A 26306-nucleotide genomic window follows, 5' to 3' on the forward strand; every position below is an offset into this window, starting at 1 on the left:
TCTATTGACAGAAACTTAAACACTGCCACAATGTTTGATTTTCTCTTTTAAGTCTTTGTGTACATTGAACACATTAATTTTATAATACTGTTGATTGTCATGTGTGTTTAGTCCCAAATCCACACCTGAGCTAACTTATCCTACACTATCCAGCAGAGATAAGAAATGGACAAGATGAAAATAATTTTTAGACCAGAAGACTCTGGTCCCAACCTGCAGAAACAGCTTCCATAGATTTGAGACATTAGCTAACCTTTACCAAATATTGAACTTCGACACAGCTAAGCAAGGCAAAGTTTAAAATAAAATAGGACTTACAGAATATGCCTCTGCAACTCCATTTATTCTCACTATAGAGTAACTTAAATTACTAGGAACACCATAAAGGCTATATCAATTGCTCTATTATTTACATTTGGGCCCTAGGTCAGTAAATAAAGTCTCACTTTGGAAAGTTGTTTCCATTTGGCATTATAAAGCATTATGAAGCAAATAAGAAAAAATTCCCAGATTCAAAGATCAATCACCATTCAGACAGTAACATGAGTAAAGTCCAGCTATTTTCTTCTGCTTGCCATTTACTTTGAACTATTTTCATGCTCCCACAGATCGCAGAACTCTCAAATCTTTTTCTAGGTGTCCAAGCAGATAAAGAGGAGGAAGGAAGTTCTAAGCAGACAAGATTTTAGCTGCAGAAGATCTTGTGAATTCCTCTAAGATTTATAATCCCAAACTCCATTGACGCTTTTTAAATGTGCCCTCAGCACAAGCATTAGTTCAAACCTTCTGTTCCAGACAATAGATGTTACCCTTATTAAAAACACAACACAACAAAAAACAAACAAACAAACAAACAAAAACAAAAAAGGATACAGCAGACTCAGAAAAAAACCACATTTCAGGCTTGTCCAACTGACTTGAAGCTGGAAACTGTGCTGAAATTTTATTCCGTGAATGTATCTCTCTTCTGAGTCTATGTTTATTACCGCTTCGTCCAAAGCAAAATTACTGTTTGCTGGTATAAACTGGTGCAGCCAAAAGAGCTTTGTTCACACCTGCCAGTAGAGGATCTCAACCAACATAAAGGACTCCTGTCTTACAGTGCTGTCAGCAACGATTGCTGCCCAAAGAATATTTGCAGGCATTCTGGTATACCCAGTGCGTGACAGAGTGCAATTTTTAAGTAAATCTTCCTAATTAAAGCTATTCAAAGACGTAAAAAAAATGAGAACCTGACAGCTAAAGTATTTCATTAGTTTGAAGTAATTTCCCTACATATGAATGTCATTTAACCTCTATAACTACTGAGCCCTTGGAGATAGAGTAATCAGGTGATCATTCTGGAATAGAATGTATTAAATCACATTGAACTGACACAGAGCACTGTGAAAGGCTTGTGATTCTTTGGGTTGGGGTGTTCCGTGTGTGCAGATGGACTGCAACATGGGCTTTGAAAAGGTCATTGCAACTCTATTGAGAACAAATGTTCTAATATCTCACACAGCTAAACTCACAAAGTATTACTGAATCTTCATTTTGCTAGACCTCCAGCTGAAGAGTAAATGGCAACTTCAGGCCTGTTTTACAAAGAGCAGGTAATAAGGTGTCCTGAATCTGAGGCTTTGATCTAATTGTTAAACAACTTGGGAAAAATTAAGACCCATGTCAGCCTTACAAAGAATAAATCACCTTCAGCACTGTGTATTTCCACTGAAATATTCTGTTTGTACAGCACTAAGATCAGCATTCCCAGTGTGACAAAAAATGGTAAGTTTTAACCTCATTTCTGCCTGCCTATTGCTATAATGAAGCCTGGTGTTTACTTTGTGCTACGACAGCTCCATCAGATGACTACAGAGTTGAAACTTCTCTCTCCTTCACATGTGCTTGTTGGGAGTTGTTTTATGCAATGCTCAAAAGGAGAGAATTTCTCCCTTCTCCTTTCTCCAGTAGGTTGTAAATATTTACAGAGGCTACTTGATGCCACAGAAAATACAGCCATTTTTTTGAGCCTTCTCAGATCTCTCTTTCAAATTTTGTTCAAGCAGAAAAGCAAGAATTTAGTTATTCATCCAAGATTTGCAATATGACATGGAGGAGCATGTCTAAGAACATCACTTTAAGAATCCACAAATTTTAGCGAACAGCAACACTAGTCATACTGAGCAACTGTATTTTCATAAAGGTAGAAGCTCTAATCGACACAGAATTGTAGAACTTTTCAAAACTGTGAAGGCAAAAATACACAGGAATTCAGTAACTGAAAGGAGAATGGCTAATCAAAGCTGCTCGGGAGCTTTGAGGGTTTCTGATTCTCAGTAAACTGACTAAAAAATAACTACACCAACATACAGAACTAAAGAACTACTTACAGAAATGTGCATGGGCAAGAAATATGGCTTGTACTCTGCGCACAGATTAATAAGGAATATGTATAAATAACCTGGTATATAGACTAATCATAAGGTTTAATTACAATTTCATACACAGCTGTTAGGACTGTGTGCACAAACCATGTAGCATGCTTTTGCAGAGAACTACCTTAAAAAAATTATAAAAGCTGGATGGGACTGGATAGACTGTGATTTGTAGGAGGGTACCATGACTAACAAGTTCTGACTAGTGTACTATTTTAGTAGCAGTGCACACCTGTGGAGTCCCTCAAATTACCAGCTCACGCCAAATCATTTATGGTAGGTAATAAATTTAATGAACAACATCTGTTCCAAATTCACCTAGAAGACATACAAATTCTTACATATGCAAAGATCTCTATCAGACCTTACTTCTGCTTTGCTAGGTTTTTCAAGATCTCACATGCCACAAAGATCCACATAAAAGCACCTCGGGTAAAGGTATGATATTCCAATAATAAACTTTCAAGAGTCTCTTTCATTAAATACTAAGCGGTTTTGGTTTGGATTTTTTTCCAAGAAAATAGTAACCAGCTTTTAAGAAAACAGTAAAGAATCCAAATGAATTTTTTTTTTTAATTAGAAATTCGTCTCCTTTCTAGAGCTTTGATTATTCAGTGTTAGCTATCAAAGTCCCAATGCTCAGAGTTCACAGCTACGTAGAGTTGTCTTAAGACAACTATTGGCCCAGAGATGGCCAATAATCTATGTAACAATATAGCTCTTATAACATATAATATTGTCCTCTAAGAATAAGCAAGACACTAGGATGAAAAAACTAAGTGCTACCATAAAATACAAATGCAGGAGGGAAAAGTCTTTTCTGTTGAACTGATTTGTTAGACGCTTAAGGCAGACACACAAACATTTGCAATAGTTTTAAACTGGCTAGATGCAGCTGACATATGTTACCCCTATATATGTTCATGTCCATTCCAGCTGCAGGTAGACATACAGACCTGAGACTATTAACAGGAGATGAAATGACAACTAGAAAAGAAGGGAGTTTGGCTCCTACATATGTTTATCAATAGTTCACACATTATCATGGCAAACAAGACAAATAGACCCTAGTTCAAAGAGGTGCTTTGTCTTTGTTACTCTGACTCCAAGAAAGTAAAATCAAGTAGCTAAAAAGTAGTAAAACCAAGGGCTGTCAGTTTAGACTGCCAATCCAAACAAGTCTTAAAGGAGATTTATCCATAAATCCTCTTATTGAGGAAAGTGATGAGGTATGCACTGAAATATAGATGGAATAGTTAGGTGGATGAGTGTATATGCAGCCTAGAGTGTTTCTTAATCCATTTAATATGTCTAGATGTTTCAAATTACCAGTATGGAATAGGCATTTATCTCAGTAACAGTCAACTATATGTAAGAAATGGAAATCCCTCTGGCTACAGGGTGCTTTTTAGCCACAAGAGGACTTGACTGCTACTACATATAACCACAGAGCAACTGACTGAGGTAGCATTAACTTCCATTACAACCCTTCTGATGACAATTGGTTCTAAACCCACAGTAATTTTTCACTGGATCAGATATAAAAATTGCCTCTATATTAGTCGTGGACCAGCAAATTTCTGCACATCCAAAAAATGTGTAACGTGTAGTAACATTTTTTCTAGAGAAGAGTTTTAATATTCTACAAAGAATCCTAAAGGGCTTTTCCAAGATCATTTTTGAGGCGTCAGGCAGTAAAAAGCATTTCCTCTCTCACAAACCTTTAGATAAGCAGCTTAAGAAGAATGGAAACAGATTGTGATTTTTTCCAAACTTTCAAAACCCAAAATATTTAATTCAGAAGACTTATGGATTTAGCACAGTTTTGTGAAATCTCATCCAAATGGGACTCTTAACATCTAACCTGGAATCCTGCAAATAACAGAATTTCACCTATAGATTCCTGCTCTTTGTCCATTTATTGCTTCGTAGCAACATGCTGAGTTGTTTACAAGAAGTAACAGACTTCAGTCTTTTGTAGAAGGACTAGAGGTCTGATAAACATGAAATTCACAGAAAGATTCCAAAAATGTTCTGTGGACTCTGAATTAGGCCCTACATTTTGTTTAGAACAGAGCTAAAAGGAAACAAAGAACTTAAAAAGAAGAGCAAAAACATTTTGGACTGTCTGTTTCGAAAGCATGTGTTTCACAGCATAATGTGACACTATCACAAACTCCGTAACATTCACTACCAACAACCAATAACCACAACACAGGTTAGCATGAAAAAACAAAACAGCTTGCACTAGTGTAGTTTCTTCCTGTACTTGATAATCAGAAAATTTTTGTTTTAGCTTCAACAGAATTATATCAGGGTGAATTTAGATCACAGTATGACTAAAATGTCGTTACAATATTGTATGTATGTGGTTTTGTACCAAATTTCTGCACACGTAACATTCGCTGACTATGGAAAAGGTAATGCCATAACTTGTAATGAAAATAAAAAACATCTGGCTCAGAGAAAAAAGCAATAAGCAGTTTAATTTCAGTAAAAAAAAGAGAAAATATGGGGGGTTTTCCCTGTGCATACTTGTTAACTAATTGATTTTCCCTGTTAGGTCATCTTGTTTCTTCCCCACAGACATCTTCTCTACACGTATTTTTATATGTCTTCCCCCTCTTTACTACAGTTGGTCTGCAAGGTACCACAGTCATCACCTCCTGCAGATGACTACCATCACACACATGATGATGAACTTGCACTCCCTGCCAACAGAATTAAATGTCATCTCCAACTGATCAGATGCTCTGACATCAAGGTCAGAGGCATCTGGGAATAGGACCAGCAGATAAGAAAAATACCTAATACCTAGCAGCTAACACAATGGTACAGCTGATCACGAAAGAACAGACTATCAGTTTAGATAGGCGTTTAAATGACAACTCAAGTCAGATGTCTCAAGCTATTGATCAGACCCCTACTCGTTCAAAAAATGCTATTCGGAGAAAGTCATTGCAGGAACAGATTGTAAAAATATGCTACGAAAAGCACACTGACGGCAACGAGGACAGCAGACACATGAATCATTATCGTCCTCTTTTTTGTACATTCACAGGATTTCCTGCAGATTGAAGCTGGTATGAAGAGTGGATCCAAACAGACAATACACATAATAATTCAGTAAACATGCACACTATCTGATTAAGATTCTCTGAATAACCTAAACAAAAGGCTTTATTGTGTTATCTCAAAATCGCTGTGCCTTTGTGTGACATTCCTGATGGGTTTGCAAAGGTGACCTACCAAGAGCGGGCCTACAGTGAGCAGACTTAAATTCAGCCAACAGGTATCTCCACTTCATCCGGAAAATATTTAGGAGTCCTCAAAGTAGAAGAGGTTCAAAATGGTTTATTTAAACCCTGTGAAAGTCTCGTATCTGGCCTTGGGAGAGGATCTAGCATGAGGAAAGACTTTAACAGCTTTATGTCCTACATTGACTCCCCTGAACCTCAGCTCTCCCAGGGACCCGATTTGCAGCCTGGGTGGATTCAAGCAGTTTTATGACTACAGCTTGCTGAAACTCTTCCAGAGAAACAAAACTCAACCAATTCCACAGGAATGTGTCAGCCTCATTGAATATATTTTGTTTTAAAAGCATACTGAAGAAGTGAAGAAGTGATCTGACAAAATGGCCCCCATACAAAGAAAGATAATTTTTCCTTCAAAACCTTTGGGTTTGTTTTTTTTTTCCCTTAAAATATTACATTTAAATTGGAAGAGAAAGGTTCAGTTTCACAGAAATAAAACATTCTGATAACATCTTTTGGGTCATTTTGTTTCATAGAAAAGGGATTTTTTAAATTGTTCTTTTCATCTCATTTCAAAAAGAAATAAGATTTTGAAATACAGACGTTTCCTGCTGAAGGAAAATTCCAAGTGTCAGCCTTCAGTACATGCAATTCCTCTAACTTGTGCCATCTTGTAATATCATTAACCTACCTAAGCACGGTCAAAGTGCAACAGTGCTTCAGGCATAACCCATCTCCCCTGTCAGGAAAAGGTGGGGATACAGCCAAGGAGCTGGTCTAAGGTGTTAAAGAAACATGGCTAATATTACACACACCTAAGTAAAAGACAACAAAGAAACGTCCAGAAATAATTAATTTTTGATTATTTTAATCCTCCTACCTCACATTAACGTGACTTATATGTATGATGAGGTCTAGTAAAATCCAGTTCTTGATTACTGTTCAGTCTAAATAAACAGAAGATTTTATTTAGTTCGCTTAAAAATGTTCCCCAGCTGGATAAGTATTTCTAAAAGTTTTGTTAACTTTGGCTCCCTTTAGAAATGCTTAAGGATGTAGGGCACATTTCAATAGGTTTATTTTTTTTTTACTTTCTAAATTTTATCAAAATTTATGTTTTGTTCTTCTTCTGATAGTTAATAGAGTAGTTTGCATTTTTAAAATCTCATCAGCAGTGGAAAAAAAGTCATTTATTAATTGACCTTGCGTGAACTGCTCAAGTAAATTTCTGGAGGAAAATATTTGCAAAGAATAATTTTTGCACAGCTGGCTGGGTAGGAGTTGAAAGTAATTCAAGGTGGGTGGTCAGTCTTGCCTACTCTAATTCACTTATCCAGCCTGCTTTACCATATTTGGTTGTCTCTGTTTCCATGCAAGATACAGCCCTGCTGAAAACCTGAGTATCAATTGCTGGCATGTTCCTAAATTGCAGTCCTTTTACAGCTATACCATTCCCCCAAGCTCCATCTTGACAGAGTTGTTGGCTATGACCAGAAACACCTGTGGAAAGTGGATGCTGCTTATGTGGACATCTGGTTTGCACAGGGCTCTGGCCTGTGTGGCTGTGCTTAAAAGTCCTTGCCAAATTTTAAAGTAATAGACATGATGATGCAAAAACCATGTCAGAAATAAAGGAACCATTTTATTATAAAAGCAAATCATGAAGCCTTCTGGCAGTGTCTAGTATTTCTTTCAGCTTCACTGCTTCCTGTGTTCCCTCCGTGACACAGTGGTAAACTTGTTAAGAAAAAACAGATTGAGTAAAATGTCAAGTTGTTAAAAATGGCAGCTCTTGCAATGTGAAGTCTAAGCTCCAGCAAGTGCAGGATACAGTTCCCTGGATAACGATCTGAATATTTGTCACACAGTATTCTAATGACAACTATTCCCACTTCCTTTCTACTCCAATATGTCATTAACAAAACGACACTCCAGCCAGTGGTGTCTCCTCCTGAGTGGTCCTTGACACAAGCATCCTTCCAATGACAACATTTTACTTACTGCCTACAGAGAAGACAATTCTAAAACTCTGCAGGGCTAAACAACCCAAAAACAAATAACTGGCAAGCAATAAATCATTTTCTCCAGCTGAAATCCTCAGCAAAGCAAAAAGTCAGACTGTGTAGTCACACGGTATCTGGATTAGCTGGTCTGTCTGGACATATATATATATGTATATATAAAAGTCCAGCTCCGCAGGACAACTCATCAGGTCAGGCGGTAAGCAGAAGAGCTGGCTGAGAAGGAAAGCAATTGTTCATCAAAACAACTTCAGCCTTGATCTCATGTGTGGTATTCCACGAATGAGGTGGAAACAGTGAGATATTAACGATCTTGCCCTTTCCTAGCCTACTTCATCACCATCCCTTGGTTACACTTACACCAGGGTGATACCAAATGCTTCTGTCATTACACAGATGGAACAAGAAGGAACCAGTTCTGGCCCTACTAACATGGGAAGAGACTGTCCCCCCCAGAAGAACCAAAACTGACTTATCACGACAAAGATTTGGGGCAAAAATCAAATACTCCAGTTACAATGTCAAAGCATATGTTCACCATTTGACTGCTCCTGTGGCTGCTCAGATGCGAAATGGCCTATAATGAATATTTCTGTCCCTTTCTCCAGTAATGTCAACAATATTTGGCTTTAGGAACAAACTTAGAGTATACTCCTTAATGTGGCAGTTCTGGAAAAAAACTAGGTTGATCTCATATTAGTGCAGGAGTAATAAAGGTTGGTTCACATAGTAGATATGAGCTAAATTTTACTTTCTGAATCAAAGCAGTTTGTCTCAAAGGAGGAATTTTTTGTGGGGAAAAAAGCCAGAAAATATTCTGATGTTCAAGCTCTAAGAGAGACAGCAGTGTTTATGTATGTGGCTGTATATTGATGAGAAAGAGAGAGAGGCAAAGAGAAAGAGGGAAGGGAGGGAGGGAGCAAGACAGGAAGGAAGGAAGGAAGGATGGAAGGAAGGACAAGACAGAAAGAAAGGGAGGAAGAGAGAAAGAAAGAGAAAGAAGAAAGAGAAAGAGAGAAAGAGAGAAAGAGAGAAGAGAGAAGGAAAGAAAGAGAGAAGGAAAGAAGGAAAGGAGGAAAGAAGGAAGGAAAGAAGGAAAGAAAGAAGGAAAGAAGGAAAGAAAGAAGGAAAGAAGGAAAGAAAGAAGGAAAGAAGGGAAAGAAGGAAAGAAGGAAAGAAAGAAGAAGAAAGAAGGAAAGAAGGAAAGAAAGAAGGAAAGAAGAGAGATATGAAAGAAAGAAAGAAAGAAAGAAAGAAGAAAGAAAGAAAGAAAGAAAGAAAGAAAGAAAGAAAGAAAGAAAGAAGAAAGAAAGAAAGAAAAGAAAGAAAAGGAAGAAAGAAAGAAAAGAAAGAAAGAAAGAAAGAAAGAAAGAAAGAAAGAAAGAAAGAAAGAAGAAAGAAAGAAAGAAAGAAAGAAAGAAAGAAAGAAAGAAAGAAAGAAAGAAAGAAAGAAAGAAAGAAAGAAAGAAAGAAAGAAAGAAAGAAAGAAAAGAAAGAAAGAAAGAAAAGAAAGAAAGAAAGAGAGAAAGAAAGAAAGAAAGAAAGAAAGAAAGAAAGAGAAAGAAAGAGAGAGAGAAAGAGAGAGAGAGACGAAAGAGAGAGAGAAAGAGAGAGAAAAGAAAGAGAGAAAGAAAGAGAGAAAGAAAGAAAGAGGAGAAAGATAAGAAGAGAGAAAGAAAGAAAGAGAGAAAGAAAAGAAAGAGAGAAAGAAAGAAAGAAAGAAAGAAAGAAAGAAAGAAAAGAAAGAAAGAAAGAAAGAAAGAAAGAAAGAAGAAAGAAAGAAAGAAAAGAAAGAAAGAAAGAAAGAAAGAAAGAAAGAAAGAAAGAAAGAAAGAAAGAAAGAAAGAAAGAAAGAAAGAAAGAAAGAAAGAAAGAAAGAAAGAAAGAAAGAAAGAAAGAAAGAAAGAAAGAAAGAGAAAGAAGCATACATTTTCAGGAGGATTGTCCTCATGAAAAATGGTTTTGTTCTGAATAACTCTTTTCAAAGAACTAAAGTTATGACGATGATTACCCCATCTGAGCTTCCTCACAATGGTCTTTTTACAAATATCTAGAGAAGTTTATGTACTGTGCTGCCACTTATCATGATCCTTTTCTGACTTTTTATCCACTACAATTTTCCAAGCATCATTCAAGTACCTCATAAGTACACTTCTAACTTCATGTCTGCACAAGCCCACTGGTCATGCAGCCAGCCCTCAAAATCACAGCTGATTAGCTGCACCGTTTGGCTGTAGTCCCTGCTCCTTTCAAGGAGATATTTAGAGTTATTAATCACATGGCAACATACATTCATTCTGTCATGGCAAATCTTGTTTCAAGTTTCAGTTTTCTTCATTGAAATATGATCAAAGCTTTGCTGGAATAATCGATTGTGGGGAAAAATACCCTTGTCCTAGACCCATCTGCTTGTGCAAAATTACTTGAGTTATTGCAGCACTAGCAGTAGTAACTCCAGCTACTACAGCATCTTCATAAGATCTTAAATGCAAATATATGTATTAGAATATACAGCTAGAGTGATTATGCACAGAAGTATTGACATACGTGGCACACGGATATTTGCACACAGACCCGGGTCTTGCACTTTACAAATATTATTCAGAAGACACAGACCGGATTCTACAATTGCAATTTTAATGGATTATTCTTAACATCACCCCTTGACTTGTGTGGAAAAAAGCTGAAAAATTTTGAAATTTAGTAATAGGGGTTAATGAACATGGTTGCTTTGGGTATTAAACATCCCAAGCAGCCTAGCAATAAACCCGATTCTCAGTCAAACCAACATAAGGCTTTAAAAACCCCACTGCTGTAGACAAAATGACACAAGTGTAACTCTCTCTTTCAGACACAATTTTAGGAAAAGGAGTACAGTGCCATATGGTTGAAAACCTTTCAAAAATTAATTACTGAATGGTATTTTGATATATAATTTCTACCTGGATCAACTTTCAGGGGGCTTTCGATCCTCACACTTTCCTGAACTTTGCAGAGACATGTGGACAGCAGATGAAATAGAAAGTGCAGAGCAGAAAAAAAAGCCTGATGCAGCAAATACTCTAGAATAAGCTTATAGCTGGAGAAGGCTTATCTGAGAGCAAGCAGCAGTATACTTGTAAATATTTAACCATTTCATTGCTTTGAGATATATAATGCATACAGAGCATGAGCTGCTTTTTAAACACATAAGCACATGCATGTATAAAAATAAGAAATGGTTTCACTCTTCCTTTAAAAGCAGAACTTTTTCCATCTAGGTTGTTTTTTTTTCTTGGGAAAAATGGAACATTTGTTTTGGAAAAGTACTAATTTGGTTGTAGAAACACTTGTTTTTTCAAAAAAACATTTCTGTTGGACAATACTTGAGAACAAAAGTTTTCAGCCATCTATAGTTAAAAATAGACTGGCTGTGGTAAGCCTGGTGCAGCACTAAAAAAAATGGCAGAGGGGAACAGACTTTTGACATAAAACTATTAGTGCAAACTCATCCTGTATGAACATGGTTATAGGGCTACTGATTCAGAATTAGTTCACACCTGACAGACCCTGAATGTGGGCAGAATACACTGAAAAAAGCACACAGCCCAAGAAGCCAAATAATTAAAGTAAGAACAAATAAATGCTAAAGGAACATTTTGGAGACACAGAAATACTTCAGTTTCATTTATTTTTCAAAATGTTCCTACTTAACTTAGGGTAGAGTAAACAACTAGTTTGTGCCCTCTTAGGTCATCTAGTAATCCAATGAAATGAAGAGAAATTTCTACACAAATTTTTATATCAACTTCTCCTCATTTAAGCAAATATAGTAATATAGGACCTGTCAGACAAGTCCTAGTACAATTCTCTGAGTAATTTTTTTAAAAAATGTTAATTACTGCACAGAAAAAGATAGACAAGTTCAGCTCCATGTACTCAGAGATGATACAAAATACGCAGGAGACACTCTCAACACACCCTGACTTGTGCCAGGAAATCATTCACAAGTATCTTGAAAGACACCAGTGGGTATTAGGTATACTATCGATCAAATTTATCATCTAAACACTTAAAAAAAAACAACACAGAGATAGAAGACTAGCTGGATTATCAAGAGTAATCCAATCATTAAATCTAAAGTGTTCAAAGAACAACTGCAGAAAAACCCCACTGAAAACTACATACTTAAAAAGAAAGAATAGCCAAAAAATATTTTAAAAGAGCTCTTAGTAGAGTAATTATCAAGTGACCTGCATTAAAGGAATGACTTTCTATTAAGATCTTTAGCCTTTGAGCCATTTATGAAAACATCTTTATTTACATTTTCAGGATCACATCCTGTATTCACTCAGAGGTTCACTGTATGCAATGAATCATTTCATGTGAAGTAAAAGAGGGTAGATAATATTTTCTGAAAGAGGCAAAAAAGATCATATCCTCATCAGAACTACTGAGATTTGTTACAGTCTGGATACATTCAGAAAACTTTAGTACAGAAAACCACTTTCCTCATTCATACTGTGTTTCCTGTAAAAGACAGCTCATCTCTTCTGCAAGGGGATTCCTTCAGACTTTCTCCACATGTAAACAAAATTTTTAAATGGATTACTCTCCATCAGAACAGAAGTATGAAAAATTACATGGTACCTATGAATAAAATTACTTCATTTCTCTCATGAATAAAGAAAGAGCTATAAGAAAGCTAGAAATGTGTAATCCTTATGTCCAGATCTGAGACGTTTCCTTGGAAACAATGTAAAAACGGCAGAGAATGTGTAGCAATCCTCTGAACAGTATTTAACATGAGGGCACTGTTCCTTGTATCTATGGTAGCCTATAAAGGAATGTGGAAAAATAAATTATTGTTCTATAAGAAGTCTTCAGGAAGAGCCAGCAATAGTGGCCTAAAGACCACTTCTTCATTCACAGCCTTAGCTCCTTGTGAAATTTTCTAAGTATCAAGTTTCAGCTCTGTTGGATATGGGGTTGGTTTTTTTCTTTTCCTTTGTTTTGGAAAAAGGAACAGTGTACAAAAAGCCTGCATTTATAACAATTACTTATTTATTAGGGGTTGCTTAACCCCTAAGCACAGAACTTCATTGCTGTTGCATTTTAAATATGATTTATATGTGATGGTGTCCAATGTATTTTAAAAAGCCCTTCACAGCACCAGTGCAACAGAAGTATTCTAAAATAGAAAAATTCCAGCTGGTTTAATTAAGCAACAGGTCTATCATTTTGGGTTAAATATGTTACACAAATTTGTTCTTAAGAAAAAAATCACCTAATTATAGAACGAACCAGAAGCTGAAAACATTGTGAAGATATTCTAATGCCATCCCCAATCCCCACAATAATTCTGCTTTCAATCATCTCATTGGAATTACTATGGTTTAATTACACTGGGGAAGATGATACCAGAATCTGGGCATGTTACTTAGCATTTAACACTCCAGTTACTCTAGATAAAATAAGAACTTGATTGTCTCTGTGACAGGTTTTATGAATAACACAGAGAATTCAGTCATTCAGGGCATGAAAATGACTTGAGTGGCCATCAGAAACTGACAAAGCTGTTTTGCTTGGAAATGTGTTTCAAAACCACTGGGTGGTTTTCTGTCTGAGCTGAACACACAAGCCCAGAGCTCAAAACAAAACACTGCCAGGAAGGACCGCATTATTAACCCAAACACTGAAGTAAGACCATGTCCACTAACTGCAGCGTGCTGAGGGCAGCAGGGAATGCGCTTTTTCCCCAGGGCTGATGAGGAGCAGCAGCTGCCATAGTCTTAATGTCAGCTGAGACATTACAGTTAATAAAAAGACAAGCCAAGCCCTCCATTAAATAAACAAGAGATTTTGTATTTAATAAGATGGGAAGTTTGTTCAGCCCATGTGAGGCCACTTTTACTATTGCTTCAACATCCCACCAGAAATTAATTCAGGTCAGTCTAGTTGCACAATACTCATAAACAGTGGCCACAGAACACCACATCCAAATGCATAAAGGTGGAACTTGCAAATGAAACACTATTTGGCTCACTGCGATGTTTAGGTAGATTTGGAATTCTTCTCTTAAATTATATCAAGTGATATCAGTGATATCAAGAAATAAGCATTTCTTAAGAAAGCTGAACAGCTTGCACAGGCAGGGAAATCCTATTCATACACATCCACTCGGGCGTGTTATCAGTCACTGCATAAAGCAGCAGAATGCAGTGAATGTGAAAGAGCATCTTTCCTTTACAGTAACTTGAAATACGTCCTACGAATAAACAATAAGTTTCAGTAGCATACATTTTTCATTTGAGGAAAAACAAATGTTGATCTCAGCACATAAAAGACAAAGTCTCCTCACCTTCTGCAGAAGTCTTTCTAACACAATAATGAATACATGTAACTTTTGAAAGGTACATCAAAAACTGCACATAGCATATGTGTGTATACTACAAAGAACAGCGTCCAGATAGATATTTGCCAGTGGGCATAAATAAAATGACTTAAAAGAGAACAACGTGGGTACAGGCGCAGACAGATACAAGCCTACATGCTGCATGCTTTCGAGCTGGCTCTGTTGCAAGCGAGGTGCTGCCTGGAAATGGTTTTCTGAGGCATGCTGTGCCTGTACCTCCACACCATCATCTGGTGTGGTCACAGCACCGTCCTGACACCCACAGCCTCTGGAACAGAGCCAGTGTCCTTCCTCCCAGCACGCTCCCAGCACAATTCCACTCTCCCACGCACACATTCCCCTCAGAAGTTAACAAAATCAAGGCTGAAAGGAGACACAGTTATACCCTATAGCTGAACAGACAAATAAAAGTATCAAGGGATAAGTGTCAGGAAGAAAAAAGACCTATTCAGGCTAAAAAACAATGCTGGCAAGAATAAATATGGGTATAGACTGGCCAAGAAGCAATTCAGGCTAGATACTAGAATCAGACTTAAAAGGAGTCGTGACGATCTGGGACAGCCCTCCAGAAGGAGCTGGGAAGACAAGAAGATTAAATGAATTTTAAGACAAGACCTAAGATGGACCTGAAAAGACCCTACACTGCTTTCTTTGTTAAGGTTTATGACTATGACTCATTACCATTCTGCTTTCTTTGTTAAGGTTTATGACTATGACTCATTACCATTCTGCATTTCATTCAAGTTTCACTTGCCCTCTTACACTGCTAAGACAGAAATATGCATGTCAGAGAATTACATGTTGAAACACAAAGGTTTTTAACCTCTTTCCATATAATTCTACATCTACAAAGCACAAGTTCCTGCAATTTCATTCTGTTCAAAGCTGGAGGGGACAAGAAACCAGACAGAGCTGGTGTGAGTCCCAGGGTTCAATAAGCACTTTGAAACATATTCACTAAGCAAAGACTTTCAAATGTCTCCAAAAAATGCAGGTGTGCAAACTATTCCTGATACAGACAGGAGTTATGTTTCCAGCAACCCCTCAACCACTGTTAAACAACACCCCCACAAGCATTTTTCAGCTCATAAAAGCTTTATGAGCTGAAAAGTTCCTTCAGGTTTGGGTTTTTTTTCAGCTGCTAATCCATTACCTTCCAGCAGCAGCATCAGCCCTCACCACCACAATACGTAGGAGCCATGAGAACCTGAAAGGGCACATGGTGGCAAGTTTTGCATCTCTGTAGTGAAAGACAAACTCCTCTGTCCTATCTGATGTGCTGGAAAGCTGATAATATAGTAACACATCAGAGTGCAGGGCTATTTTGTTTTCTCATTTTCACAACGCGGTCACAATCCCAAGCCAATAGCCTGCTGTTCCACTCAAGCGAATGAAGTCCCAAGCTCCTTCCATTATGAAACATGTGCGTGGTCCTTTTGGTAGCATTAAGAGGGATGTTTCCCCATGCACAAATATATTTGCCTCGTTAATTGGAACACCTGCCCTAGATCTGCCTATGTGCCATAGGTTGTCTGAAAAACCATGCCTTATATCCCTCATTAATTTGTGCACCTGCCTCACACTTGCTCACATGGAAGTGTACAGATTGTTTGTACAATACATTTTCCCAGTGAAAACTGCTGTATTCTTATACAAATAAGCAGCTTAATCCATTCAGCACTGTGTTCTTTCTTATCAGCACTAGAGGACATTTTCCAGAATTTAAGCTAATGAGATTGACCTTCCATCAGGCCCCCAAATTACTTCTATTTCCATGGGTAAATTTTTTTATCTAAAAGTAACTGAAACATCCTTTATGAAACTTTTAATTGATTGCAAGCATGCATTTTAAAAGCTATAACTGTTTACCTTTTGGATGGTGTAAGAAAGGAAGTCCTCTAGGAGAAACTTTTTCTAGTCTAATAAATTTAAGGGTTTTTTGTATTAAAAAATTGAAAATATTTAATTTAATAGCCACTTTCAGTTATATACCATACTACCTCATATTAAGGGGAGGGGGGGGGATGATGGCTAAGACAGGCTAAGATCCTTGCCACAATACTTAATTGAATTTAACCCAGTCAACATTCAACGTCTTTCAAGGGCAGCATGAGTCTACAATAATAATGAAGAATAATATTCCCCACATACCATACACCCATAGCACATTCCATATATCAACAGCACATTCCAGCCAAAGACTGCAACTGGTGCCAGTTTAGCGAAGGTTTAAGACTGAGAAGAAAGGCGCAAGAAACCCTTCCTGCTTCTCCCTCTACGAGAGCATGGCCACGGGTGAACTTGCCAGACCCAAAGCAGCAATGAGCTGCTCTCACCATGCTTCACCGGGAGGTAGGACACCTACCGATGGCAAAGGGACTCCTGTGCTGCAAGGGATACACTCTGTCCTGCTTGCTGGGAACTCCTAAAAACATCTGCATCTCTCAGAACTCCGTTCTTTTGGCATGACCCTTTTCTTCCACTCAGAGCATAAAATATTGCTCATAACTAACAAAGCCTAACAGTATCTCCATGGTGCACTTAAGTATTATTATGCCTATGCTACAGAAGGTAAATGGAGCTGTGGAGAGTAATATTCATCTGTGTTAGTATAATAGCAAGTTTTTACTGTAATTAAGTGATACAGCTGATTGACAGGAAACAAAACACGGTACCACATTGCTGCTGAGCCCTGTTTCACTGTTAAACTGTTGCTTCTGGCAAAAGCTGAATACGAAGGAGGTAAAGAAAGAAGAACAATAAATAAATCTCATAAATATTTCCAACTCTTGTGCATATACAAAAAGAAAAATATCATTTTCATTTATACACAATACTGTTTATACAGCAAACTTCTCATTATTATTCCTATTTGAAACAGCTATTGTTTGATGGGCTTTGATAAGCATCTTGTCATTTCTCAGGAGGCAATTTTGGACTCTTGACTTGAAAATCATTATGGCCTTTGCTTGTAACTCTCACTGATTATTTTATTTAAGAGTGCTAAGCTATGTTATCTTGAAAACATGCCAAAGTGAAGGAGGAAAAACCTTTGTCAGATCAATGTAATGATGAAAACTGTATTTCTTGTTCCCATTTAGCTGAGAACAAAAAGCCATAGGTAGAGTTTAGGTAGTTCCTGTATGACTGTGGATCAATTTTCATACAAAGAGTGACAGAGTAAGAAGTTGAACTATGTCCTAGTCAAAGGCATATGTTAGTAAGATTTTCCAGATTGATTCCTCTTCAGCACCTCCTATGTACATTTTCTTCAGCACAAATAAAAGTTTATGGACTGAGGAACAATGAAGAGAAACTGGGCTTGACAGGATTTTACAGATGCAGTCTTTCATTTCTGGAGAAAGTAAAGAAAACACTAATCTGAATCTCGGACAGAATAAATCTTTGGCAGCTCTAACTTAACTTGTGGTAAGTAGGTATAGGATGCCTTTTCTCTGTGGATAGCTAAATGGAGGAATTTCTACTGTCAGATTCTGAAAACAAAAAAAAAAAAAAAACTCCTTTTGCGCTAAAGGCATGGTAAATCTCATTATGTTTAAACCGAATACAGACACTGCTCTATAGACAATTTCATAGTATTTCAAGAGAAAGATTTTTTTTTTCTATGCTGACAGATTAAATAATTCCTAAAGGCAGAATTTTAAGGATGTATAGCTTTAACTCTGCTTAAAAACACCCCCACGCATGAGTATATATATACACCTGGAAAATGCATGCACAGCCTTAGAAAGCTCGTGAAGATGTAGAAGGCAAATCCTGAAGGAGGACCCGATCACCCAAGTGAAAGCTAGAGTAGCTCTGAAGAGCGGCTATGCATTGATCCACTGTCCTTTAGATAACCCAGCTTTAACCAGTTCCTAATTTTATGAAGCACAGTGCCCATATCATTCTGAAAAAAAGTATAAAATAAGACTCTCTGTGACGCATATGCAGAGAAATCATGAATCGTATACCTTCTGCACTATCTGAAAGAAACACCATATCTCCACACCCAAACCATCCTACTTCTTTCCATCCACCTGGAACACGCAGCTGCCCAACACAACCCACTCTCCCACAGGCAATAAATTGTAGTATAACTCAATAATGTAACAGGGAAAACTAGTTCATTATGACAGAGTCCAACTATTAATTATTAAGTCAAATTAATCAAATTTCAACAGGTACAAAAGTACTCAATATGTGGCCGAACTCTAGTCTTTAGAAATCACATTTCTGTTCTGACTTACCAGACTGGTCTCATTTAACTGAGACCGCCAAGACACTGGCAACATCTAAACCTTCAGACAAAAGTAATGATAATATACCACAGAAACCAAAGTAGTGTTTAAATGTTAAAACAACAGAACTAGTATTTTCTGAAATAGAAAGTTAAGCTACCACTGATAGGACTTGTGCAGTTTTACTGCTTGTACACATAAAGTAGGATAATAAGCATAAAGTGAATAAAGATACAAAATCCACTGCATGAAAAGTCCAATAATCATACGGCACATCTCAGGAAAACTAATTCTGCCTTTTGATTTCAAATGAAACTCTACCAAGCACAAACCTGACAAAACCAACCAAAAGACTTCCATGAATTATGTGTTCTGTTGGATAAGTTCCACAAAGATATAAATGTTATGGCCGAGAACCAATGGGAAAATAGTTTCTTATATAACCATTCAAAAGCATTGCATATAGTTAAGGTATAGAAGACATAAATGAATTTTTACTGTGTTCCTTCAAAAAATAAAATAAATATAAAATAAATATAAAATAATTAAACAGAATGCAACATTGAACCTAACAGACATTTTGACCTTCATCCTTTTTGTCAGTTCTTTTACATTTCATTCTAAAAAATAAGTTTTTACCAAGACATCTCAAATAATACTCAGCTGACTATTGACTTCTTCAATGTAAAATTGCATAGCCTTCACCTATTGCATTATGGAGACACATTCATCATAAAACTCAACTGTTTATTGCTACTTCAGGAGTTTCTGTTCTGGATACCCATGGAATTGAAGCTACACACACGTACAGTGCCATCAGCTAAAAAATGTAATGAAACTAAAAATTATGTCATTTTGCATTACACATTCTGTAAAATGGACTAAAAAAACATTGCGATAGGCCACAAAAATGTGCACAAAACCCTTCCCCCAGATCACAGGAGGTCCACTTGTGGACACAGCAGAGTGTCTTAACCTTTTTTAGCTGAATACACAGTACATGGCATTGTTAATTGCTACGGACTAATGGAATGTTAAAATAATCTAATGTTTTGTTTAGGACTAGTAATGCATGGAATGGAAGCTGTGAAATTAAAATGCTTGTTTCACAGATAGCTGAAGTTAAATCAGTGGCTTGACAACTTAAAATAAGAAAACTGGACTACAGTCTTCATGACTTTTAAGAAGAAATACAACAATTTCATATAGATTCTCACACAGAAATCAGTCTTACCCCAAACCATATATATAACACATATATGAGAGGTTTTTTAATGGATAGAAAAGCAGACCTACCAATATTTAGTAAGTTGCTGTCTAGATAAAACTTGTACTTTGCATCCTTCGGTGATCCAAGAAACATCTCCAGTGTATTCTAAAGTACACCAGTTCGTTATGATAAACTGTCCATTCTGATGGACTGCAGGTCTAAAAAGCAAATTCTTACCTGTATCATTGCCTGTGATTTGAATAACATACATTCTTATGTCATTTCCACTATCAGCGTGTGAAGTAGAAGGAGACACATCTTGAGGTTGTAAAGACTCTGTGGCCTCCTTCACTTTGGGTGGTGCAGTAGGTCGTGCAACTGCAGTAGAAGTTGATGCTGTGAAATACTCCTTATCAATTTCTGGTTCTACCATCTTTCCTGTCAGATCGTCATCAGCAGTGGCTTTACTGGGAGAAATAGATTCGTCAATTATGATGATGTCATTGCTTGTTACCTCCTCCTCCTCCTCAGGAATGATACGTGGTGACTTCTGAGTAACAAAAGGTTTGGATGCTGATGTCAGCTGCATTTTGGCTACAGCACTAATGGAAGGTGTTGTTACATCGCTGAGAATTGTTGCCTTATCTGTTGCATTAGCTGAAAATATAGCTGGTTTGGTTTCTTCAGGTGCTTCCAATATTCCTGAACCTTCCAGAGCTTGACTTGGAGAAGCCGCCAAAGTCTGAAGAGTAATGCTTTCCACAGTAGAATGATCAGTCGGCATCATATGGGGGGGCAACACAGATTCCCAGCTCACTACATCTCCGTCTTCTTCTCTGGTGGCGGTTCCTCTGCTTTTGTATGTTTTTGCTTGGGTACCCACCGTTATAGGCATCATTTCAGTGACCTTCTCTTCTTGATCAGCAGCAGTTCCAGTTTTCGGAGTCATTGTGAGGTGCAACATCCTGGTGCTAGTTTCATCAGGTCCCAGAACTCTTCCATAATCTGTGAACTTCACTGCAGACACTAATACTTCTGTTGCTGGATATGTCCCATCGTAAGCTGAACCTGTCTCATCCTGTTTTTCCTCAATAGCTGTTTGAGATGATTCAGATCCTGGTGCCGTCTTTTGTTCATGTATTTGGACAGATGTCACATATAAGGTAGACTCTGTGGCATTACCTGGTTCCTCATCTTGATTTTTCGTGGCAAGTTCCTCTGGGAACACCTCGCTATCTTTTGCAGTTGTTTCTGCTGCTTCTGTATGAAAGACACCATCAAAAGGAGTCTGATCAGTAACTGGCATATGTCTAGTGACCTCACTCTCTACAGTGACTGGAACTAGGGAAGCATCATGTTCTTTCTGTGGAACCGTAGTAGCTACCTTTGTTACATCTGTAAATGTAATAGATTCCTTCGTCCCTCCAAAGCCAGCTGATGGTGTTCCTTTTCTGTCTTGAAGTGTTGCCACTGAATCCTCCTCAGCTGATGTCGCAATGCTTGTCTGGCCTTCCTCTGTCACTGTGTATTTTGAGACCTCCATTTCAGTAGAGACTTCTTCGGCAGGTGTTGCTACCGATGTCTCAGTAGCCTCTCTTTGTTCGACTCCTGGGGCAGGAACAGATGTTTTCAAAACATATTCTGATGTTTCATCTCCTTCATGTTCAGTTACCTCCATGACTGTGGGCATAGCAGTTGGAAATACAGTGACACCTGAGGAGCTAAAAGACATTATGGCTGCACCACTTTCATTCAGTGATACTTTGGATACTGTGGTCATTTCCAAATCCAAAGAGCTGCCTCTGTCGGAGACACCTGTAGTATCTTTACTCTGATCAAAATCAGCTGATACAGCATCTTCGTCACTTTTCGTTTCCGCTGGCTCCATGCTTGTCTTAGTTTCATCTGTAACTGCTGAAATCAGAGCTCCTGGATGCTTTGTATATTCTGTAATTTGCCCTGGAGCTGATGTAGGCTCCATTCCAGAGATATCATCTTCTGTATCTAACTCCTGTATTCTCTTAGTATGAGATGACTCTTCTGTCATATACCCCTGATCTATATCTGTTGGCAGCCACATGCCAGAAGCTGGAGCAGCCTGTGTGAACTTCTCACTTGCAGAACGTCCCTCAGATTCTGCTGTAATGTGAGTAGGAATGATGGCTGTGGTATGAGGGAACTTAACATCTACTGTTCTTGTTTCTGCCTCCTTTGTTTTTACCTGCTCCTCTAAAATAGGTGATCCTTCCGGATGCTGAGATGAGTGGAAAGCAGATGTGGTGCCTTCTCCAAAGTTTTCTGGAGAAAGAGTACTTCCTGAGAGCGCGATAGCCTCAGATCCTGTTTGATTAACAGTTGATACAGAAAAGGATACAGGTATTCCAGATGACACAGTAGGCTGCACATCTCTCAGATCCTCTCTGCTCCCTTCAGCTGATGCTTCATTATCAAACACTGTCGCAGAACTAAATTTAATGAATGGAGTAGACTCATCTGCTGTAGAAAATTGTCCAGTGGTTACTGTGTGCTTGTCTACGAGTGTTTCTGATGCAGCAGGCACATCTGATTCTGGGACGCTACCAGTCGCCATGCCAGAAACCCTATCAGGCATAATGGTGTATATGCTCTCTCTGCCCTCCCCCTCTGTAGTAAGATCATACTGATCAGTGAAAAAAGCTTTAGGAATTACAACAGTTGTAAGTTTCTTGTCAGATTTTGCCTCCATTGACTTTTTAGTGGGTTCTTTTGTTGAGTGGGCACCAAGATACATATTCTCTTTTGTTAGTGAAATTGAAGCCCCTGTCCTGGGAAACTCTCTCCAAGAGGTTGGTAACAAGCTATCTGTAGCTGTCCTCATAGGACCCACTTCTATTTGTTCAGTCTGATTATCAGAATCCTGTTTTTGTGTATCTCCTGTTTCAGTATCTTCCCACGAACCAGTGGAACTCTTAGCTACAGCTGTGCTATCCTGAAAAGTTACAGAGGTCAAGAAAGCGTCCTCAATGCTTTCAGACCTACCTTGTTCCTCGGGAAATTCTGCTTCAGAGTAAGTGTGCTCCAGTTCCAAAGCTGCAGATGTGCTCTCTGTTAATCTAGGTGAAACATCATGTTCAGTCCTTCCCAGTGTATCATAAGTGCTTATTTCGCCATCTGTGACAGTCTGAGGTAGAAGGGTGGTTAACTTAATGTTCTCCATAAGCACCTCCATTTCCCTTTTTTCCTCAGCCACATGAGTAGTCATTTCTGTATCTTCAGTCTCTGAGGTTGGTTGCTCCAAAGCAGGGACCTCTGTTCTGGTAACAGCCACTTTAGTAATCGCAGTCTCAAAAACAGGAGGTTTAACAGTAACTCTAGCAGATGATGATTTCATGCTGTGAGTTTTCAGAGATGTAATCAGCTTAACAGTTGTAGGCTCTGTCATGATTTTTTTACCTTAAAAAAGAAAAAAAAGATATTAAGAAATCATTCAGTCAGAACACAAACAAATGTTACTTTAATTCAGTTTGAATGGTCCCAACAAAAAATAAATGCTATACTGGGAAAGAAGGGGAAAGGTCAAAGGCTTTAGATAGTTTAGCATAAAACAGAGCTTTGAATGACATTGAATAGTACATTATGAAGCTGCAGAACATCTAACTTAAAGTCAGCTGAAATTAGAAGAGTAGCACTATTCTTCATATTTATTGTTTGTATAATTACCAATAGAAGTCCTCATATTAAACGAATACCCATCAGACAGCTAAGTACTGATCAAGGAATATGAAAGTTTATTTAATGATGTCATGAATGAGTGGTACTGCAAACCTGTGGGTTTTCTTCAAAGCTTACTGTAGCATAAAAATCAAGTGTGTAAAGGGAGTGAAATATAACTTTAGTTTATTTTCAGCACATAATTACAAATTGCAAAAAGGAATCCTCACTGGAGTGAGAGCACTCTTAAGCAACAGGAACAAACATGCCATCAGAAAGTACCGTTTTACAACGCTGCAAGAGCTGCTGCCCTGCACTTAAATTATACTGAGAGAAATTTATTATGGTGAAAGGTGAGAACAGTAAACCATAAGATCATAAACTTAATTCTATAATGATGTTGATCTTTGGAAAACACTTCAAAGATGTACATCTGAAACTCCTTCAGACACAGCAGTGCTTCTGTGGGAGTGTTGAACATGAAAAGGCAGTGTGTTGAACCCTCTGAATGGTGGGAAGAGTAAGGAGGTAGCTATCCTAGATTGACAAGAAATACAAAGAATGGTCTTATCAGTGAACCAAATTGTGACATGTTAAAGAATCTTGCTGCCTTATACCTTGTCCATTCCTTCTGCCCCAGATTTCCATGCTATCTGAGGAGGAAATGTGTACTGACAACCATGGCATTGCAAAGTCTGGTATCAGATTTTAAACTCTTGAAGAAGGTGAGTTTGTGCTCAGAAAACAGAATTTACTCAGAAAAAGCTGAGGGTGGAAGACATGAATGACTTAAATCACTGCTGTTAATTGCTAAATGACTGAGAGTGAAAAGCCTTACATGGATGGAAGCAAAGACCAAAATATGGTCCTTTAAATGATACTAAGAATACAAAGAATGCATTAGACAGGATGTGTGTATGAGGACTAACCGCTTACCAGAGAGATACAACTACACACATAGCTTCTTGCAAAACAAAATATTGTTCAGCTTTCAATAGAGCAAAGAAATCTATTCCTCTGACATGCAGAAATCACTAATGTTACAGTATTTTACAAAATTATTGAAGACAAATTGTCATTATTTTAGCTGTGTGTTAACTTGAGACATCAGGAAACTTTACTCAGTGTAAGGTATGAATACCAGCTATCAGGGGACAAAGTGAGATCTGAGACTGGATTTTTACTTCTTGGCCTATGGGGGTGAAGATGTTCTAGGTAATGGTGCAGTCCCTGACTGACTTGGGACTTGCAGGAGCGAACAATATGAACAAAGCAGAGGAAGAAAGTAAGTGAAAGATTCAGAAAGTCTCAACTTAGTTACATATTTGTGCAATGACAGTTTATACTCAAGCATACGCAGTATGTATGCACAAATTAGTTCTTTTCACACACCGATGTCTAATTAGGTACCCCTTTGATATTTGCAGATATGAATTCTGCATGTGTAAGTTAGGGTCACAGAAATATTTGTTTAATTTCACACACCAAGCTTTGAAAATGACATTTTTGCAAGAGACCTATTTGATTTACCCTGAAGCAGACAGGCTTGCCAGAGGATGTCTGTTTAGGATTTCTGAAACGGGTAGATTTACAGAGTAGGGAAATGAAGAAAAAGTGCAGATATTTCAGCTTTCTTGAATAAGAAGTGAAAGTGAAAAGGAAACTGTCAGGGTAAGAAAATATGACACCACTATATTTAGAAGTAATGTTCTTTGCCAGCAGAAAAAGGAACAGATTCTTTTCCCTGCTGTATGTTAAATCTTTTTTGTGGTCTTACAAAGGAGACTTAGCTACTTACATACTCTTTTTTTGCAGGTTAAAACGTTCAGCTGAGCAAGAAGGAGTAAATTTCTTGAAATCCCACTAAGCAAAGCACAGCCTTAACACAAATGATCTTTGTGTTTCGGGTTGTACAACCGAAAGCTTACTGCTCTTTTCAGTGTGTATGTGATCAAGTGTGAGATGGTGTTCACACAATCAAGAATCAATAAATTCTTACAATTTTTTTTCCCTCTCTGCTTGCATGAGGATAGTTTAAACCACAGTCTTACTTCACAGCTAGGGAGTGACGAGTTCACACACATAAGTTAGTACTGTCCTCCTGAGTGGCAGCTGGCAGTTGCTAAATTTCTACCAAAGAACCCTCTAGTTTGCCTTAACCACTTTATTTCTATGGAAAAAGCGAAAGGAGACAGCATAATCTCATTTTTTTTCCTTCTAACCATAGGATGAGTTCCTTAATGCAGATTGAATTTGTTTTGCAGCCAACATCAAGTACCCATTCAGACCCCAGTTATCATATTTTAAGTGACTATCTTAAATATGATTAAATATGACTATCTTAAGTAGACTATCAACTATTGAAAGAATATGAAAGCGTAATACCCTCTAACAAAGCTAGACAAAAATGAGGGCATAAGAACAGATTTTTAAATCCGTGGAAAAAAAGATAACTTTATTTCATGACCGCTGGGAAATTGTGTACTCTACTGAGAACCATTTACCTTGCTTCCCAGTTTCCAGGAAAGCCTGGAAGTCCTAAACATTCACATATTTATGCCTGAGATGCAGTTATTTGTTGCTCATGACTCACTATCTGATAATTACTTGATAACATAGGTACACTTTTATGAAGTAAACCTGAAAAAATACCAAGCACATTTGATTTGTGTATACTAATAAGTGAATCAATAAATATTAAATTCATATGCTAGTGTAAGAAAAGCACATATTTTTTCAGAGTTTAGCAATGAACAGCCAAACTTTCTCCTTTGGAAGCTGACAGGGCATTACCAGTGCACAAAGAGCAATTCTGGTTAAAATCAGCGATAGGGCCTCCAAAACTGCTTTATCATAAATAGAAGATTATTCATACAGATCTTTCAGGTTTTCAAACTTATTTGAGCAGATCAAAAAAAGACTCTACTTCAAGGAGAAATCTATCAATGTGGGTTTTCTGCAGGAAAAATAAAAACCAAAGAGAAGGTTGTGTTTTTAATAGACTGAATATCAGTTTGAACCGTCATCCACTCCACCCAGGTGTTTTGCATTACTGTACTTCTTGCATCATGCATGCAGT

General features: G+C 37.7%; 1 protein-coding gene across 1 annotated transcript in view; it reads right to left on the reverse strand.

Moving 5' to 3' along the window:
• Positions 1-26306, reverse strand: part of VCAN (versican) — a 113948-nt gene that overhangs the window by 38503 nt on the left and 49139 nt on the right. Inside the window, exon 7 of the mRNA XM_075411446.1 lies at positions 19775-22969. Within this exon, the coding sequence (XP_075267561.1) occupies positions 19775-22969 (3195 nt within the window). The remainder of the gene's footprint in view (positions 1-19774; positions 22970-26306) is intronic.

The sequence above is a fragment of the Opisthocomus hoazin genome, chromosome Z (assembly GCF_030867145.1).
Source record: "Opisthocomus hoazin isolate bOpiHoa1 chromosome Z, bOpiHoa1.hap1, whole genome shotgun sequence".
Lineage (NCBI taxonomy): Eukaryota > Metazoa > Chordata > Aves > Opisthocomiformes > Opisthocomidae > Opisthocomus > Opisthocomus hoazin.